The 19,078-nt window shown below is 40.1% G+C and overlaps 1 protein-coding gene and 1 long non-coding RNA gene across 2 annotated transcripts in view; both read right to left on the reverse strand.

Moving 5' to 3' along the window:
• The window catches only part of KCMF1 (potassium channel modulatory factor 1), a 76,020-nt gene that overhangs the window by 27,349 nt on the left and 29,593 nt on the right, over positions 1-19,078 (reverse strand). Inside the window, exon 2 of the mRNA XM_027129209.1 lies at positions 3,376-3,543. Coding sequence (XP_026985010.1) covers positions 3,376-3,543 — 168 coding nt within the window. The remainder of the gene's footprint in view (positions 1-3,375; positions 3,544-19,078) is intronic.
• LOC113632192 (uncharacterized) overlaps positions 14,367-19,078 on the reverse strand; it is a 33,488-nt gene continuing 28,776 nt past the window's right edge. The window contains exon 4 of the long non-coding RNA XR_003437721.1: positions 14,367-14,842. This is a non-coding gene — a long non-coding RNA (uncharacterized LOC113632192). The remainder of the gene's footprint in view (positions 14,843-19,078) is intronic.

The following is a 19,078-nucleotide window of genomic DNA, read 5'->3' on the forward strand; positions in this document are numbered from 1 at the left end:
GTCTATTTTTCTCTAATAGGAGCACAAAAGGAAATGCAATTGAAAGTACACTTAGTATGTTATGTCACTTCATTACAAAGATCTCATTATTTAACATGAAACAAATACCTACTTTAAGAGGATATGATCGTTTTTGTGAGAAGAGAAAATGAAAGAAAGTGTTTACTACATGGTAGATTCGTGCACATTCATTTTTAGGGAAATTAAGACTATCTTAAAAATATTTACCCATTACATATATATTGACCATTTATTATATGCATAAGACTTGCCAAGTGAATTTGGGGTAGGTGGAGACAAACATAAAAAAAAAAAGAAGAGAACTTTCTTACCTGATAAAGGGCATCTACAAAAAACCCAGAGCTAACATCATACTTACTGGTGGAAGACTGGATGCCTCCCGCCTAAGACCAGGAACAAGACAAGAATGTCCACTCTTGCCATTTCTATTCAATATTTTACTGGAGGATCTAACCAGAGTAATTAGGCAAGAAAATGAAAGGAAAGGCATCGAGATGGAAAGGAAGAAGTAAAACTATCTCTATTAGCAGATGACGTGACCCTGTATATCAGCAAACCCCAACCTTTTTGGCACCAGGGACCAGTTTCCATGGATGCGGGCGGGGTGGGGTGGGGGTATGGCTTTGGGATGATTCAAGCACATTACATTTATTATGCACTTTATTTCTATTATTATTACATTGTAACATATATTGAAATAATTATACAACTCATCATAATGCAGAATCAGTGGGAGCTCTGAGCTTGTTTCACTTGCCACTCACTGACAGGGTTTTTTTGTTTTTTTTTTTTTGCGGTACGCGGGCCTCTCACTGTTGTGGCCCCTCCCGTTGCGGAGCACAGGCTCCGGACGCGCAGGCTCAGCGGCCATGGCTCACGGGCCCAGCCGCTCCGCGGCATCTTCCCGGACCGGGGCACGAACCCGTGTCCCCTGCATCGGCAGGCGGACTCTCAACCACCGCACCACCAGGGAAGCCCACTGATAGGGTTTTGATATGAGTCTGCAAGCAATTGATTTATTATGATCTCTGTGCAGTGAAACCTCTCTGCTAATGGTAATCTGTATTTGCAGCCGCTCCCCAGCACTGGCATCACCGCCTCAGCTCCCCTCAGATGATGATGTGTTAGATTCTCATAAGGAGCGTGCAACCTAGATACCTTGCATGTGCAGTTCACAGTAGGGTTCCCGCTCCTATGAGAACCTAATGCTGCCGCTGATCTGACAGGCAGTAATGTGAGCGATGGGGACTGTCTGTAAATACAGGTGAAGCTTCGCTTGCTCACCCGCCGCTCATCTCCTGCTGTGAGGCCCGGTTCCAGTAGCTGTGGGGACCCCTGCTGTATATAGAAAATCCTAACGAATCCACTAAAAAACTATCAGAACTCATAAACAAGTTCAGTAGCATTACAGGATACAAGATCTATATATAAAAACCTATTCTTTTTCTGTAATTTGCAATGGACAATCCAAAATAAAAATTTTAAAAAATTCCATTTACAAAAGCAAAAAGAATAAAATATTTAGGAATACACTTAATGAAAGAAGTGTGAAACTTATCCTCTGATAGCTACAAAATTTTGCTGAAAGAAATGAAAGATGACTTAAATAAACAGAAAGATAGCCTAAATAAACAGAAAGATACCCCGCATTCATGGGTTGGCAGACTTAATAACATTGCTCTCCAAACTGATCTACAGGTACAAAACAATTCCTACCAAAATCCCAGTTGGCTCCTTCGCAGAAACTTGACAAGTTGATCCTAAAATTCACATGAAATTCAAGGGATCTAGAATACCCAAAACAACTTTCAAAAAGAACAAAGCTTGAAGACGCATACTTTTTGATTTCAAAGCTTACTACATAATTGAGACACTGTGGTACTGGTATATAGGCATATAAATCAACGGAACAGATTGAGAGTCCAGAAATTAAAACTGACATTTATGGTCAATTGATTTTTCTTTTTTAACAGCTTTACTATCTTTGACATATAAAAATTGTATATATTTATGGTATAAATATGTTTTCACATATGTATACACTGTGAAAAGATCACCACAATCAAGCTAATTAACATCTCTATTACCTCTACATAGTTACCATTTTGTGTGTGTGTGTGTGTGTGTGTGTGTGTGTTGAGAAGATTTAATTTAAGATCTCCTCTTTGAAAATTTCCAGTATACAATACAATATCGTTAAGTATGGTCACCATGCTATACATTAGATCTCTGGAACTTATTCATCTTGCATAACAAAACTTTGTACTCTTTGACCAACACACCCCAATTTCCCCTTTCCCTCTGGTCAACCGATTTGCAACAGTAATGCCAAGACAATTCATTGGGTAGAAAATAGTCTTTTCAACAAATGACGCTGGGACAACCGGATATTCACATGCCAAAGAATGAAGTTGGAACTCTACCTCATTCCACACACAAAAATTAACTCAAAATGGATCAAAGATCTAAATGTAAATACTAAAATTATAAAACCCTTTGACGAAAACATAATTTTAAGTCTTTATGATCTTGGATTAGGCAATGGTTTCCTAGATATGACACTAAAAGCACAACAAAGGAAAGAAACAGATAAACTAGACACCATCAAAATTAAAACTTATGTGCTTCAAAGCGTACCATCAAGAAAGTGAAAAGACAACCCACAGAATAGGAGAAAATTTCTGCAAGTCATTTATCTGTAAGGAACTTGTATATAGAATACACAAAGAACTATTAAAAGTCAATAATAAAGGACACATTACCCAATTAAAAAATGGGCAAAGGATCTGAATAGACATTTCTCCAAAGCAGATCCACAAATGGCTAATCAGCACTAGAAAAGATGGTCAACATCACTGGCCATCAGAGAAATGCAAATCAAAACCACGTGAGATACCACCACTTCACCTTCACACCCACTAGGATGGCTATAATCAGATAATAACAAGTGTTGACTAGTAAGAAATTACAGCATGAAACATTTAAAGCTTTTCTTATGAATTGACAGTGCCTTCTAATCAACTGTAGAAATAATCTGCTTCCTGATAACCAGAGCAAGAAGACTTGTGTATTGTTAGCAAGAACGGTCAGTTTAAACTTTATTCCTTCTTTACTGAGGCACTCTTCCGTTTCATACCTTGCCGGTTGTATTTATTTCTGAATGGCTTTCATAAATAAACTATAAGAGGAAAAATTACTTAGAATATAAAAGTAAGACTCATGTTATTTTTAATGAATTTGGAGCCTCATGTACGCTACTGGGGACAGTTTTAGAACATTTTGCCTTTACTTCTTCATACACATACACACAAAGTTCTAAATGATAATTCATTAAAATTTTAATTAAATACGTACCAAAATCTACCCTTGTTAATATGCACTGCATTGGGTGGTCAGTTGTATGCCTTGTTGTTGTTGCACCACTTTCATAACAAGATGCACAAAGATCGTAATCGTAGCAAATTAAACACTTATATCTGCGACCTCGAAAATTTCCTTTTAAACATGCATCACAGCTGACACCTATAAAAAAAAGAAATATCATTAATCAGCAGCCATAAAAGGCCACTCTCCATTTCAATTTTATAAATAAAAAAATATGCATTTAATCCCAGATTTCCTTTCCAAAATGACTAAAAACAACACAGTAAAATGATATAGGAATTTCCAACTACATGGTGGATTTGTTCCCCTGATTTACATTCCTAATGGAAATAACTTAAAATGTTTCAAAAAATGCAGAGAAACGTTTTAAATGCCTTGATGAACTAGCAAGAGGGTAAAACCCAAGTGAAAGAGGAATGGTTAAATGGAATCACTCAAGAAGTGGGCATCTATTTGGAAAAATCTGAGCTTAAATTTTCACAGCATTGCAGGACAGACACAGGAAGCAAAGACCAAGGTCTGCCACGGCGGGGTGTCTGAACAGGCAACTCCTCATAAAGCTGAGACCCTAATATACCCTCAGTATATGGGTGAGCTAGAAACCCTCCCTAGGGGATTACAAAACTTACCCGTGAAATCCCCCTCTCCCCAGGCACAAAACAACAACAACAACAACAAAACCCTGAAAAGTTATAACTACAAACCAGTCCAGACTTCTTATAAGTGGAGAGCCCAAATTCAGACTCCCAAATGGTTCTCAGGTCAAGAATTTAATTTAAAGTGGTCCTAAATTAGTACTGCCACCAGGCAGCTGGCAGAAATAAAATTTGAAGGAATGACAGCTCATACACAAAATACCAACAAAAAACAAAACACCATCAGAAAGTAGCAGAAACAGCAGAATCAGAATGGTGAACAGTTTATAACAGAATCGAATATCAAATAACACTTAACAGTTTAAAAGAAATAAAGAAGAGCTTGAAGAGGCAACCAACAGATTTGAAAATGAACTATCTAGGTACACAAAAAATTAATTAAAATTTAAAACTCAATAGGCAGGTTTAATTAATAGTAGGAAAGCCTTTTATTCACATGTGATATGCTTGTTTATACAGAAACCCAGCTACATTACTGAAATTACTATTTTAAGCAAGTTAGCTAAATACAAAAACCAATTTAATGAAACACTGATTTCTTCACTCAAAAAAGACAAACACTGGTATATTTTTAAAATATATATGATTCCACTTATATGAGGTACTCAGATTAGTCAAATTCACAGAAAAAACAACCCCCCCCCAAAAAAACCCAACAAACCAAAGCAGAACAGTGGTTAGTTACCAGAGGCTGGGTGGAAGGGAGAACGGGGAGTATTGTTTAACGGGTTTCAGTTTGGGATGATAAAAAAATTCTAGAGATGGACAGTGGTGATAGTTGCACAACAATGGGAATGTACTAATGCCACTGAATTGTACCTGCAAAAAGGGTTAAAATGATATGCTGTGCATATTTTACCACAATAAAAACGTTATGTCATTTGTAGTAGCATTTCTGAAAAGTGCCTATGAATAAAGCTAACGAAAGGGGACTTCCCTGGTGGTCCAGTGGTCAAGAATCCACCTACCAATGCAGGGGACGCAGGTGCAATCCCTGGTCAGGGAACTATGATCTCACACGCCATGGGGAAACTAAGCCTGCGTGCTGCAACTGGAGAGAAGCCCGCACGCTGCAACGAAGATCCCGCATGCCGCAACTGAGACCCAACGAAACCAAAAATAATAAAAATAAAATAAATAAATTTAAAAAAGCCAACCAAAGATATGCAGCCCTTTATGAAGTAAATTAGTAAAAATGTGTTCAAAGACAAAGAGCTTTAAAAAAATAAAAATACCAGGTTCACTGACTAGAAGGTTCAACATAATAAAATATCATTCTCCCCAAATTGATCTGTGGATTCAATACAATTCTAATAAAAAAAATCACAAAAGAATTTTTTGTGGAACATGATAAGCTGACTCAAATTTTTACACAATTTGCAAAGGGTCAAGAATAGCCAAGATATTCCTGAAGAATAACAAGATGCAGGGATTTGCTTAACATATCAAGAGCTACTATAAAGCTACAGTGATAAAGATAGAATGGCATTGGCATAGAGACAGACAAACTGACCAAAGGAACAGTATAGAAAGCCCCCAAACAGATGCACACATGTTGAAATCTGTTTCATGACAGTAAGGTCACTAGAGATCAGTGGGGAAAGGAGAGAGTAGACAATAAATGGTACTAGGACAGGTGATCACCCATATATGGGGAAAATAAAATTGGATCTCTTTCACAGATCCTACACACAAGAACCAGTTCCAAATGGTTTAAAGACAAACGTGAAAGGAAAGTGAAAAAATCTCTGAAGACAATGTAGGGAATATTTTTATGAGCTCAGAGTAGGAAACAATTTCTTACACACACACACACACACACACACACACACACACACACGCCCAAACCATAAAAAGATATATTCAACCACGTTAAAATTAAGACTTTTCCTTCACTTTTAATACCCTAGAGTGACAGAAGAGACAAGGCCCAGAAACTGGTGATAAATACAACATACGTGACAGACAGAAGTAAGGAATACATTAAGGAACTCTCACATATCAGTAAAAAATGACCAACATCCAACAGAAAAATGGGCAAAGACCTCAATGGGCACTACAAAGAACAACAAACACAACTGACCAATAAATATATGAAAAGACTCTCATCTCATTAGTCATCAAAAAAGTGCAAATAAAACCATCATGAGCTATAATTTTACATCTACCAATCTGGCAAAAGCTTGGAAGTCTGTTGATATCAAGTGCTAGAGAAGACAAGGGGCAACAGAAACTCTTCGACGCTGCTAGTGGGAACACATATCTGCACAACTACTTTGCAAATTTTGTTCATATTCTAGTCAAGTTAAACATGTACAATTACTGTGACTGCAATTTCACTCTTAAATCTATTCCCTGGGGAAACTTTTGCCCAGGAGCACCAGAAGAATGCAAAAGAATGTTCAAAGCAGTTTTGGCAACTGGAAAGAAAAAAAAAAAAAGGCTGTTAACAACCCAAAGGGCCATCAACCGTCCATTATAGAATGAATTAAAAAAGAATGAATGATAGCCTAAAAGAGTGGGTGAAGACAGGCATACAACCAAACTAAGTTATAAAGCAAGTTGGAAGATAGGTGCCATGGAGAAAAATAAAGCAAAACAGGATAAATAGTGTGGACAAAGAAAGCTTCACTGAAAAGATGGTGGGCAAAAAGATGGAATACTTCAAAATCTGCCTATTCAAAATAGCTTCCAAGCATGACAATGCTTTTAGCACAGCACTGAAGGTACTGAAAAGGGGTATCTATTCAGATTCACAAATGAAAGTTTAATGTAACAGGGTACAATAACTTTGTCAAACAAAATGTAGTGTGAACTGAGCTAAAGAGGTGCCTGAAAGGCAAGCTCAGTTTTGAACACTAACTTTTCGGCATGTCCCATCCACCATTACTCTGCGGGCCCCACTTTTCTTTCTGTGGTGGGGATGCCCACCGACAAGTATAAATGAACAAAGCTTAAGGCGACTGGGGATGGTGATATTGCCAAACACTGCATCAGTTTCAGTAGGGACATGCTGATGATGCCTGTCCCTTGCCTGTTCTACTCGGCTGATAAAATTCGAAGCTATCTAAATCTAAATGCTCTCCTAAGGGGTGAGGATGTCGAGTGGTGTCAGGCTTCACCTACAATCCAGCTGGAGTTCAGTAACTGTTAGCCCTTTAAGAAACTGAGGTTCTTTTAAAAAATTACTAACTTTTTTTTTTTTGCGGTACCCAGGCCTCTCACTGCCGCGGCCTCTCCCGTTGCGGAGCACAGGCTCCGGACGCGCAGGCTCCGCGGCATGTGGGATCTTGCCGGACCGGGGCACGAACCCGTGTCCCCTGCATCAGCAGGCCGGACTCTCAACCACTGCGCCACCAGGGAAGCCCTATTAACTATTTTTGATGGAATCATTTCTAAAATGTATGTTTTTGGGGAATTCCCTGGCGGTCCAGTGGTTAGGACTCCGTGCTTTCACTGCTGTGGGCGCGGGTTCAATCCCTGGTTGGGGAACTAAGATCCTGCAAGTCATGTGCCTCTCCCCCCACCCAAAAAAGACATTTAACAACTTTTGTGATTCAAGGTCATTATTTCAAACACAAATATATATTTCAGTCTGACCATTAAACATTATATTAGGTAAGTTCTCAGCAGGGTTTCTTACAACATAAGTAAGAGTAACTTTAATAATAATCTATAGCAGCAAGTATGTTATAGAGTATTTGTTTTGGTGAAGAGTGTACTATGAATAAGAAGTCGGAAGTAAAAATATTTTATCACATATAATTTTCCAGACAACCTGCTACTCCTTCTCATTGTAACAGCTCTGCCAATTTAATACTTCTAATCTGTCATCATAAGCTTTAGTCAATATCTCACTTTAGAGACGATTCCATACCACCTCTCGACAGTAGCTCGAAGTCTCTGAATAGAAGCACAGAAGCATGCATAGGCTTTGCCACAGTTTCTCAACAGTAACCCGGTCTCCCTCTGCCCCAACTCGAAATTACTAAATCTCATGTAGCTTTGAAAAGAACCCCAGATTTCTCACTCAAAACAGAACCTCTTCCAAGTATACCTGTCAGAATTCACTCTATAACGCAGACTAACAAAATGTGCTCCCTTTGTGTCTACTACAGGTGCTTTCCTATCAGGGAAACAAGCCAGCTCTTCAATGCACAGTCGCTTGGTTAGTAACAATGTTCTACCTGGTACCAGGAGACTCAGGAAAATCTGAAACAGAACATATACGTGGCATATGTAAAACGATCAATTCCTTGATAGGAAGAATGAAGTTCCTTCTGGTGAGATAACAATAAGATATATTTAAGATGCTAAGAACTAAAGTTCCTATGCAAGAGGGAGGGGGTGTGGGGATATATGTATACATATAGCTAATTAACTTTGTTATACAGCAGAAACACAACATCGTAAAGCAATTATACTCCAATAAAGATGTTAAAAAAAAAGTTCCTATAGAAAAATATCATTTATAATAGAAACAAGAATTCAAATATTGTCAAATAAAATATCGCCTTGAGAGGCAAGGCTGGAGAACCACTATGTGTTAGCACTGAGATCTCCTGGATTTAAAAAATGTTAGGTTTCAGTTACTCTATACTATATACACCCTGCAAAAACTGAGTTAACCAAATAATAAAATACGCAGCTCATCCTTGAATAATCTAGCTTTAGCCATATTGTCATAAACAAATTCGGACAGTCACTACTTTGTAACATGGCAACTAGCACAAGCTACATCTTTTTTTTTTAAAATTTTATTGAAGTATAGTTGATTTACAAGGTTGTGTTAATTTCTGCTGTACAGAAAAGTGATTCAGTTATACAGGTATGCAGTCTTTTTCATATTCTTTTCCATTATGGTTTATCACAGGATATTGAACATAGTGCTATACAGTAGGACCTTGTTGCTATACAAGTAGGACCTTGTTGTTTACCCATCCTATATATAACAGTTTGCATCTGCTAACCCCAAACTCCTGATTCATCCCCGCCCCCACCCTCTTGGCAACCACAAGTCTGTTCTCTGTACCTGTGAGTGAGTCTGCTTCCATTTTGTAGATAAGTTCGTTTGTGTCGTATTTTAGATTCCACATATAAGTGATATATGGTATTTGTCTTTCTCTTTCTGACGTACTCCGCTTAGTATGATTATCTCTAGGTCTATCCATGTTGCTGCAAATGGCATTATTTGATTCTTTCTTTATGGCTAATATTCCATTGTATATATGTACCATATCTACATCTACACAAGCTACATCTTAAAGTTATGGTGGGATATTTGTGATTCCCCATCTGACCAAGTTCACCTAACAAGACAAACAAAAGTGCTAGGAAATACAGCTTATCCTCAATTTTGACACGCCCATGTGTGAAACTTACATAAAAAGAATGGTGTATATCTGACAACCCCTATCTATAATAGGTATATCTGAACACATTCAAACCCTCAACACTTACCTTTATATTTAGCAGTTCTGTAAAATAAATACATAAAAGCTATGAACTAAAATCAAAGGAAAGAATGCCCTCTAGTGGGAACAGATGTTTAAAAATCCACCGAAATAATATGTAAAGTCTTTTTTCTTTCTTAATTTTCTAAAATAAACAAAGGTTTATTTACTTATATATATATTACGTGTACATTAAATATACATTTATGTATCTTTTAAAAGAAAAACCCAAAGGTTGATACAGCTTTTTCTTTTGATTTGAACGAATTTTTAGGTAGGGAACAGAGAGGTGGTGGGAAGGGAAGGTCGACAAAGGGAAAGCTATCTGTCAAGATACACAGTGAAAAGAAACACAACAGGAAGAGACTCCATCCACCTGAATTTGAAGCCCTGGGATTATTCAGCCTTTGCCACTGACAATCTATTTTGACTTCTAGATGCCATGTAATTTGGAGAGAAGGCTCTCTTTTTACTTCAGTGAATTCTCTCTTCAGGCCCTATGCATCTCTAAATAAGTGTGACTTTTAAAAAAAGAATGTGTGTGTGTTACATGCTATAGAACAATTTTAATATTAAGATCTGCACAGAGAACTATGCCACTAAAATAACTTGACAACGATAAGGGCAATTCCCAAAGAGGCTCTTTGCATTTAGATGGTTGAAGAATCATGCAACCTTCTGAAGAGGATCTCAGATGAACACAAGCAGTTAAAGAAATGAACTACTATAATTCAGTGAACAGCAGAAGTAGCCAGAATTAAAGAAGATGATCAATGGATATTTCTAGAAGCAAAATTGCTGGAACCTAAGACAAATTTTATAATGCTTCACAAGCTGGGAGCCTAGATCAGGAGTAGAAAGCTTCCCCCCTTCTATTAAAGAAACATTGGGGGGCTTCCCTGGTGGCGCGGTGGTTGAGAGTCCGCCTGCCGATGCAGGGGTCGTGGGTTCGTGCCCCGGTCCGGGAGGATCCCACGTGCCGCGGAGTGGCTGGGCCCGTGAGCCATGGCCGCTGGGCCTGCACGTCCAGAGCCTGTGCTCCGCAGGGGGAGAGGCCGCGGCAATGAGAGGCCCGCGTAACGCAAAAAAAAAAAAAAAAGAAACATTGGGGGAAATAGAATCAATCATGCCTTGCAAAGGTAAAGTAACTCTAGGAGTTTGTTTCTTTTTAAAGAAAAAAGAAAGCCCTACTCAATTATTTTTAGAATTAGGAGCAGAATCCTGCACCCCCCCAATTAAATACACACGTAATTCTATACATGTTTATTAAAAAAAAAATCTATGCCATATGATAAAGGGAGAGACTCAAAAGGAGATGGGTTTCCCTGGTGGCACAGTGGTTGAGAGTCCGCCTGCCGATGCAGGGGACACGGGTTCGTGCCCCGGTCCGGGAAGATCCCACATGCAGCGGAGCGGCTGGGCCCGTGAGCCATGGCCGCTGAGCCTGCGCTCTGCAACGGGAGAGGCCACAACAGTGAGAGGCCACAACAGTGAGAGGCCCACGTACAGCAAAAAAAAAAAAAAAAAGAAAAGACCTTTAGGACTTCCCTGGTGGCTCCGTGGTTAAGAATCCGCCTGCCAATGCAGAGGACAGGGGTTCGATCCCTCGTCCAGGAAGATCCCACATGCCGCAGAGCAACTAAGCCCGTGAGCCCCAGCTACTGAGCCCGCGCTCTGGAGCCCGTGAGCCACAACTACCGAGCCTGTGCGCCTAGAGCCTGTGCTCCACAACAAAGAGTAGCCCCCGCTCGCCCCAACTGGAGAAAGCCCGCGCGCAGCAATGAAGACCCAACGCAGCCAGAAATAGAAAAATTTAAAAAAATAAATAAAATAAAAAAAAAGAAAAGACCTATAGTTAAAGAGACGCCAGGGGCAGAGAAAAGAGAAATCAGAAGGAGCGTATACACCTGGGGAGGGTACGATTCAGAAGAACAAGGGCAGGGTGATGGCGAGGAATTTTATGGGAAAACATGGAACAGCCTGGTAAATAGATCTTGTAGTATGTGTGTTCTTCACACTTAGCAGACTTGCTTGAACCTGTGATACATTTACCCGGCCATTTAAAACAACCTTTTCTGTACTGGGACTCAGCTTTCTAACTTCCGGTTTATTGTTTTCAGGTGGAATTCTACAAGTTTGATGACATGTAACAATGAGGAGCAGCCACCTATCCTTCCACTACTATCTATTCTGCGCCAAGATACAGCAGTGAGTAAAGGTCTTTGCTACACAGAGCTATAATACTCCAGTGGTAATAGCAGCAACTTCCATCACTATTTATTGTGTGCCCATTTTCATAATTACTTTATTAATCCTCACAACAAAGTCATGAGGTAGTTGGAAAATACGATAAAACTTCTTTCATGGCTGTGGATGATTCCAAGCTAGTTCATGTCTGTTCAACAAAGTGGACAGAAAGGCAGGGGTTGGACATTATATTTAAGGAGTTCCTTATGCATTTTTTCAGAGGGAAGTTTAATTCATTTCTAAAAGTTTTTAGTGTAGTGAAATTTGGTCCATTTTGGAACAACTGGCTGTTTTCCTTGGTTTTAAAGAACTGTTCTATGCTCTTATTTCGTAGAAATGCATCCCTGGCCTGCGAACAGAAACCTACCTTAGTAACAATGGACTTGCTCATGAGTAAGCTTAGTTAGGAATAGTCTTTCAGAACCTCTCATCTGGAAATAGAGAAGCTTCTATATTACTCAATCTACTATTATACTCAGCCATGATTAGAGCTATTTTCTGACTCACACATAAAACGAAGGAAGAAGAGGTGTGTAAGGAATGCCTGGGACAAAGTGGGAATTCAGTGGGTATCTGCTGAATGAAGTGGATGAAAAGAGAAAGGGACATTTTCCTAGAGTATTTAGATAAGAGCTCAAAAGAGAGAAGGGAAACAAGGATTAATGTGTGTCTATAATAGACCTCTTGATGTAAGAATGACTGAATGATGAAAGTAGGGGGGAAAAAGAAGGGACTGAACAACAGGTACTTGTTTCCCGTAGGAGAAAGGAAAATTAAGTCAGCAAAAATGCTGTGCCGAATACTTCTAGGCATCAGCCCCCATTCGGCAACATTAGCCCAGAAGAGCTTGGCTGCCAGCTGTATAAACGAAGGGTCTGTTCTTGGGAAGCAGGTTTTTTATCAGCCACAGATTGTGTTAACAATTTCATATATAAAAGCCAAAACTAAAATCTCAGTATTTCCAAATATGTGTGCAACTCCATTTAGTTGCTATAAACAATGCACACTAATCAGAAACACTGCCCTGTTTTTTTTTTTTTTTTTTTTTGGTACACGGGCCTCTCACTGTTGCGGCCTCTCCCGTTGCGGAGCACAGGCTCCGGACGCGCAGGCTCAGCGGCCATGGCTCATGGGCCCAGCCGCTCCGCGGCATGTGGGATCTTCCCGGACCGGGGCACGAACCCATGTCCCCTGCGTCGGCAGGCGGACTCAACCACTGTGCCACCAGAGAAGCCCTGCCCTGTTTTAAAGACCCTCCAGGCAGGCCTACAGGGCAAGGGCAGAAAGCTCTAGCCCTCCCAAAAAGACAAGTGCCCTTAAAGAAGGTGGTAATTTTTATTAAAATATCTAGTGATTACATGAGCATTTTGCAGAGCCTTGTAAAGGAGAACACTAGTAAAAAATACATTACGTTTCAAACCTATTGGGACCCGTCTGAAAAATTAAAGCCCTTAAAACAGGTATAAAATGACACAGGCGAGAGAGAGTCATGGACATATATACACTAACAAACGTAAGGTAGATAGCTAGTGGGAAGCAGCCGCATGGCACAGGGATATCGGCTCGGTGCTCTGTGACTGCCTGGAGGGTGGGAGGGAGGGAGACGCAAGAGGGAAGAGATATGGGAACATATGTATATGTATAACTGATTCACTTTGTTATAAAGCAGAAACTAACACACCATTGTACAGCAATTATAACCCAATAAAGATGTTAAAAAAAAATGACATAGGAGACTCTCCCTCAGATCATCTCCACTAACCAATTAGTGTTTAACTGACCTTGCTGCCTCAGGCACCTGCTAAGGGCTTGGTCACTGAACTGTTGTTCTTCTTTTACAGATGAATAAACTGAGGCCCACAAGCACTATGCAGCTTGCTCCTAGGGCGCACCATCATGAAGTGACCAACGGTGATGACGATGATGGGTTACCTACTAAAGCAGATCATCTGACAACAATTAATCTGTTTTTTGTTTGTTTCAGAAATGGATGTCTTTAGAACTTTTATTTACTATGGCATAGAGATATACATTTAATGTCATGTTTATTATTCTTCCCTTAATTCTTTATTTTGTGAGAGACTTTAATTTTACCTACCACATAGCTTCTCTAAAATGAAACCCTGAGATTGAGGAATTACTTTCAAGGCAGGTGTTTTTACATATACATATATATATATTTCCAGAGGTTGATAATTGATCAAACACAGCTCTACCTAAAGTCACTATTTTGTTAAGTTCTTATTCTAGAGTAGTGTTCTCTTAACTTTTTGAAAATCCATGTCCTATATTGGTAAATGTTTAAAAACATCACCATCTCTTTTATTTAAAATTTCAGGGACTTCCCTGGTGGCACAGTGGTTAACAATCTACCTACCAGTGCAGGGGACACGGATTCGACCCCTGGTCTGCAAAGATCCCACATGCCGCGGAGGAACCAAGCCCCATGTGCCACAACTACTGAGCCTATGAGCCACAACTACTGAGCCCACGCACCATAACTACTGAAGCCTGTGCTCTGCAACAAGAGAAGCCACCAAAATAAGAAGTCCGTACACCGTAGCAAAGAGTAGCCCCCACTCACTGCAACTGGAGAAGGCCCGTGTGCAGCAACGAACACCCAACGCAGCCAAAACCAAAATAAAACAAAGACAAAAAAAAAAAACCTTAAAAAATAAAAAAAATAAAATTTCAGTAAGCAAGAAACATGTCAGGCCTCACTCTTTCAAATCACAGCAGAATATCAATATGACTCAAATATATAATTTATTTTTCTTTTTTGGTCTTTTCAAACATAAGGAAATCTGGCATACACACATCTTCAGACATGGGAATCAACAACCTATTATACGTGACATAATCACATAATGAAATTCTAGAACATCGTACTCCAACAAACTGCTATTATCACATATAAGTCCCCACAAAAACAAGTTGTAAAAGGATACAAACCACATGGAAGCATTTATGTAAATTTTAAAATACACAATATAATTAGAGTTTATGGACACATACATATGTGGAAAGCATGCTGAAATGTGAACGGAAAGGATACACACCAGCTCCAAGAAGTGATGGCCTCTGGGAAGTAGGGAGAAAAAGGAAGGAAATAGAATGGAATCAAGAAAGGGTACAAAGTGAAATTCGTCCATATCTGCAAAATCTTTCTTTCTACATGTTTAAAATGTTTCGTTAAAAACTCCACGAAAACCTAACACAGACAAAACTCCCCCAATCCCATCTCAACTTGTACAGTAGCATGAAAGGTTGACAGGATGGCTGGTTTTACACTGAGGTATAAATGGGTAAAATAGTTGACCTAATGAAATTATAGAATAAATCTAATGTTTTTTGGCCCCAGAGATGGATTCTATATCCCGTACTTGTTAATTCTTGCTGAAGTATCAACTAGTCACTGAGTTTCAAGCTAAGCGTTCACAGAATGACTTCTCCCAAGCACAGTGTATAATCTGGGTACGCTAGGCACTGCACAGACAACGTGGACAGCGTACTAGTGGGCACTGACAACAGGCTGAAGTTGCTGTTTAGAATGCCTTCCCATTGCATAGTTGGCCAATGCAGTACAAAGAGCAGTAGGGGACCTCTTGCCTTTCCTGGAAAGACAGACTACATATATTCGTGAGAGAGAAGAATGTCATTTTAAACAACTAAAGGGTGAAACATACTTAATGGGATTTGCCACCCCCCCCACCCCAGAACATCCTGCCTATGGTTTAAACACTTTAAAACTGATCTTCTGCAACTGTTTTAGGGAAAGGGGAAGAAAACCACAAGATGAATAGGGAGGGACCAGAAAACATACTATTTAATAATTATTTGAGCTAGAAATGTCTGCACATTTATTTGTGATAAATTCACAGTCTGCACATGACAGCCCTTTCTATTATAGTGTAAAGGATTTGTCCTGCACGGATATTAGGAGATAATTTTGTATTAAATTACTGTAACAACATTACTTCAATGAACACAAGTTTCTGAGCACCTATAGGCCCACTTAGTGTTTAAAGTTTAATAGGGAATAAAGATAAGTAAACAAGCAATTAAAAGAGAGTATGAAGAGTAAGTGGCAGAGAACTATGGGAACACATCCAACAAATAAGAGCAATATAAGATGACCTGTTCTAGTTGGGAGAGTACAACAGAGCCCCACAATTAGCCTCACCCTGACACAACGCTTCATATCAAGCAGTCCCTGAGGTACCTTCTCTTCAAAACACTGAAACACAACTTCACGTCCCTTTGTTCCATGTTTCCTCCACATAAAGCAATTACTCTAAATCTGCTCTCAGAAAGCCACTACACAGCTTAAGACAAGAATCAAGTCGCTTCTGGGACTTCCCTGGTGGTGCAGTGGTTAAGAATCCACCTGCCAATGTAGCGGACACAGGTTTGATCACCGGTCTGCGAAGATCACATATGCCACGGAGCAACTAAACCCGTGCACCACAACTACTGAGCCTGTGCTCTACAGCCCGCGAGCCACAACTACTGAGCCCGTGTGCCGTAACTACTGAAGCCCATGCGCCTAGAGCCCATGCTCCGCAGCAAGAGAAGCCACTGCAATGAGAAGCCTGCGCACCACAACGAAGAGTAGCCCCCACTCACCACAACTAGAGAAAGCCCGCGCACAGCAGCGAAGACCCAGTGCAGCCAAAAATAAACAAATATAAATAAATAAATTTATTTAAAAAAAGAATCAAGTCACTTCTTCCTCTTTTCTTTTTTTTTTTTGGCTGTGTTGGGTCTGTACAGGCTCTGTACTTGTGGCGTAAAGGCTTAGAGGCTCTGCGGCATGTGGGATCTTCCCGGACCAGGGACTGAACCTTTGTCCCCTGCATTGGCAGGCGGATTCTTAACCACTGCGCCACCAGGGAAGTCCCCTTCCTCTTTTCTAGGCGAACCGATTTTAAATCTAACAGGTCTTCAAAAATCCTACCTTCAACTGTTACGTTATGTTTGTGTCTGCTCTAGTTCCTTCACTGATTTTAAAGCAAAGAGACCTACAACAGATATAAAACTCTGGAGAGGACTAGGAATAACTCAAAGTACAGAGAATGCTCTAGCACTGGAAGAGAAAAAGCGGTTTATGTCTGGCTTAGAAAGCACACTAGCCTACTTTGGATGTTAGGTCTGAGGCGATCATGAGTCATGCAAGGTGCAAGGTACTGTAAAGTATTAGGTTGATCTTTGGGAGATTTCCTTTGAGAGAGGACATGTCTTTCTACCACTGAGAGTGACACACAACAGTATGGAATAGAAAGAAGTAAAGGACTAGGCATAAAGGCAAAATGAGAAAAATAGGCAGTGCTTGTATAGTCTGAAGCAAATCTCTAGGAAATCAAGTTAACTAGTACTTAAATATAAGTATCCAAAACTAAAAAACAAAATAAGACATTGGCTTTAACATAATTTATTTTTTTGGCCACATCGCACAGCCTACGGGATTTTAGTTCCCTGACCAGGGACTGAACCCGGGCCCTCAGCAGTGAGAGCACAGCGTCCTAACCACTGAACCACCAGGGAATTGCCTAACAAATATTATTCATGTTTCTTCTTCCCTCTGTTTGTGAACATTTTTAGCCATTATTCTAAGCATGGCTCCAGTAGGGCACCATCCAGAAAATGCACCCAGGTTGACAATATATCCATAATGACTTGAAAATGCAACACTCAAAAGAATAGTTGCCCCACTTAAAAAGACTATGGCAATAACTACAACCTAAAAATTCAAGCACAAACTTCAAGAGCATGTAAACGAATAACTTTATCAGCAAGGATTTGAACCCTGCCTGACTGCGAAGAAATTACTTAACTGGTCTTTGCTTTCCTCATCAACTAAAGAAAAAAAAAAAAAGCATATACTAATCTCTCTATATTGCAGGGCTGTAACAGGAACGTAAATGTTAATTTCTCTTCCCTTCCTTCACACTTCAAGGTTGTGTAAAGTAAAGTAGGGTGCTGGTTAGTACTACTGTTTCTCAGCTCCAAGTCTACCCTTCTCTATTCTTTTCTGCAATGATGGTCCAGGAGGTGGTCCTCAATGGGGTCATTTTGCCTCCCCAGGGGATAGCTGGCTATATATGGAAACATTTGGGGGTGGGGTGGATACTGGAATCAAGTGCATAGAGGCCAGGGATGTTGTTACTAAACATCCTACAAAGCACAGGATGGCCACCTGGCCCAAAATGTCAGTGGTGCTGAGGCTGAGAAACAATGGTCTAGGGTTTGCAAACTCAAGTTATTCATACTCCCTTGGCAGCTGGCTTCTGGTTCACGTTCTGCCAATGGGAGGTTAAAGAGGGAGAGAGAAAGCACCCCTCCAGCAGCAGAGGGGTTCTAGCACCAAGCTCTTCTGGCATTCTCATCACCAACCAGCTGAATCCACTCAAAGGCCAAGCACCAGCTGTGTAGAGATGGGCCTGGGGAAGTAGGAGTCTCTGAACTCCTAAATTCTAGTAACCCCATCTTTCCCCTTTTTGCAATGATAGAAATATCTCTTTATCCGTGCTGTCCAAAGCCATCAGTCTTTAAAAATCCCTTGTCAGCTTACAGAGCCTAGAAGCAGTGCTGGTCCAGCAGCAATGAGCCCACCAAGCAACCAGATCTTGGTTTCCATTATCCTCCACTAAGAGGAACCAGAGCTCCTTGGAGAAATGGATGATTCCAGAGGTTAGGACAGGGTGAGTACGTGAGGAGCCTGTAATGTCTAAGGTCTAGAATGAATGATCCAGAAAGAGGGTACATGTCAAAAGGACACAGAAGAAACCTGAATGGGGTTTCCACTGTCCAAATCTGGGATAATTTGAGCATCAAAATCAATAATAAAAAAATAATGCCCACTGAATAATACAGAAATCCACGTGTCCACACTGATATGAATGAAGAAATAAATTAAGGAGAAGGAAACAGGAAAAAAACGTCCATGTAGTAGATATGCTGACTAGAATTTACATTCCAACTCCTAGTTCACCAGCACTGGAACTGCACTGTCCAGTATGGCAGCCACTAGACGCATGTGATTATTTAAGTGTAATTTATTAAAATAAAATAAAGGGAATTCCCTGGTGGTCCAGTGGTTAGGGTTCCACACTTCCACTGCAGGGGGCACGGATTCGATCCTTGGTCGGGGAACTAAGATCCTGCAAGCTGCACAACACAGCCAGAAACAAACAAACAAACAAACAAAAACAAATAAAATTAAAAATTCAGTTCCACACTGAATTGCACAGCTGCATTTCAAGGGCTCACATGGCTAGTGGCTATTGCATTGGACAACAGTGCACTGGACAGTGGCAT

The sequence above is a fragment of the Aethalodelphis obliquidens genome, unplaced genomic scaffold, assembly GCF_003676395.1.
Source record: "Aethalodelphis obliquidens isolate GAN/ISIS:26980383/991018 unplaced genomic scaffold, ASM367639v1 scaffold35, whole genome shotgun sequence".
Classification (NCBI taxonomy): domain Eukaryota; kingdom Metazoa; phylum Chordata; class Mammalia; order Artiodactyla; family Delphinidae; genus Aethalodelphis; species Aethalodelphis obliquidens.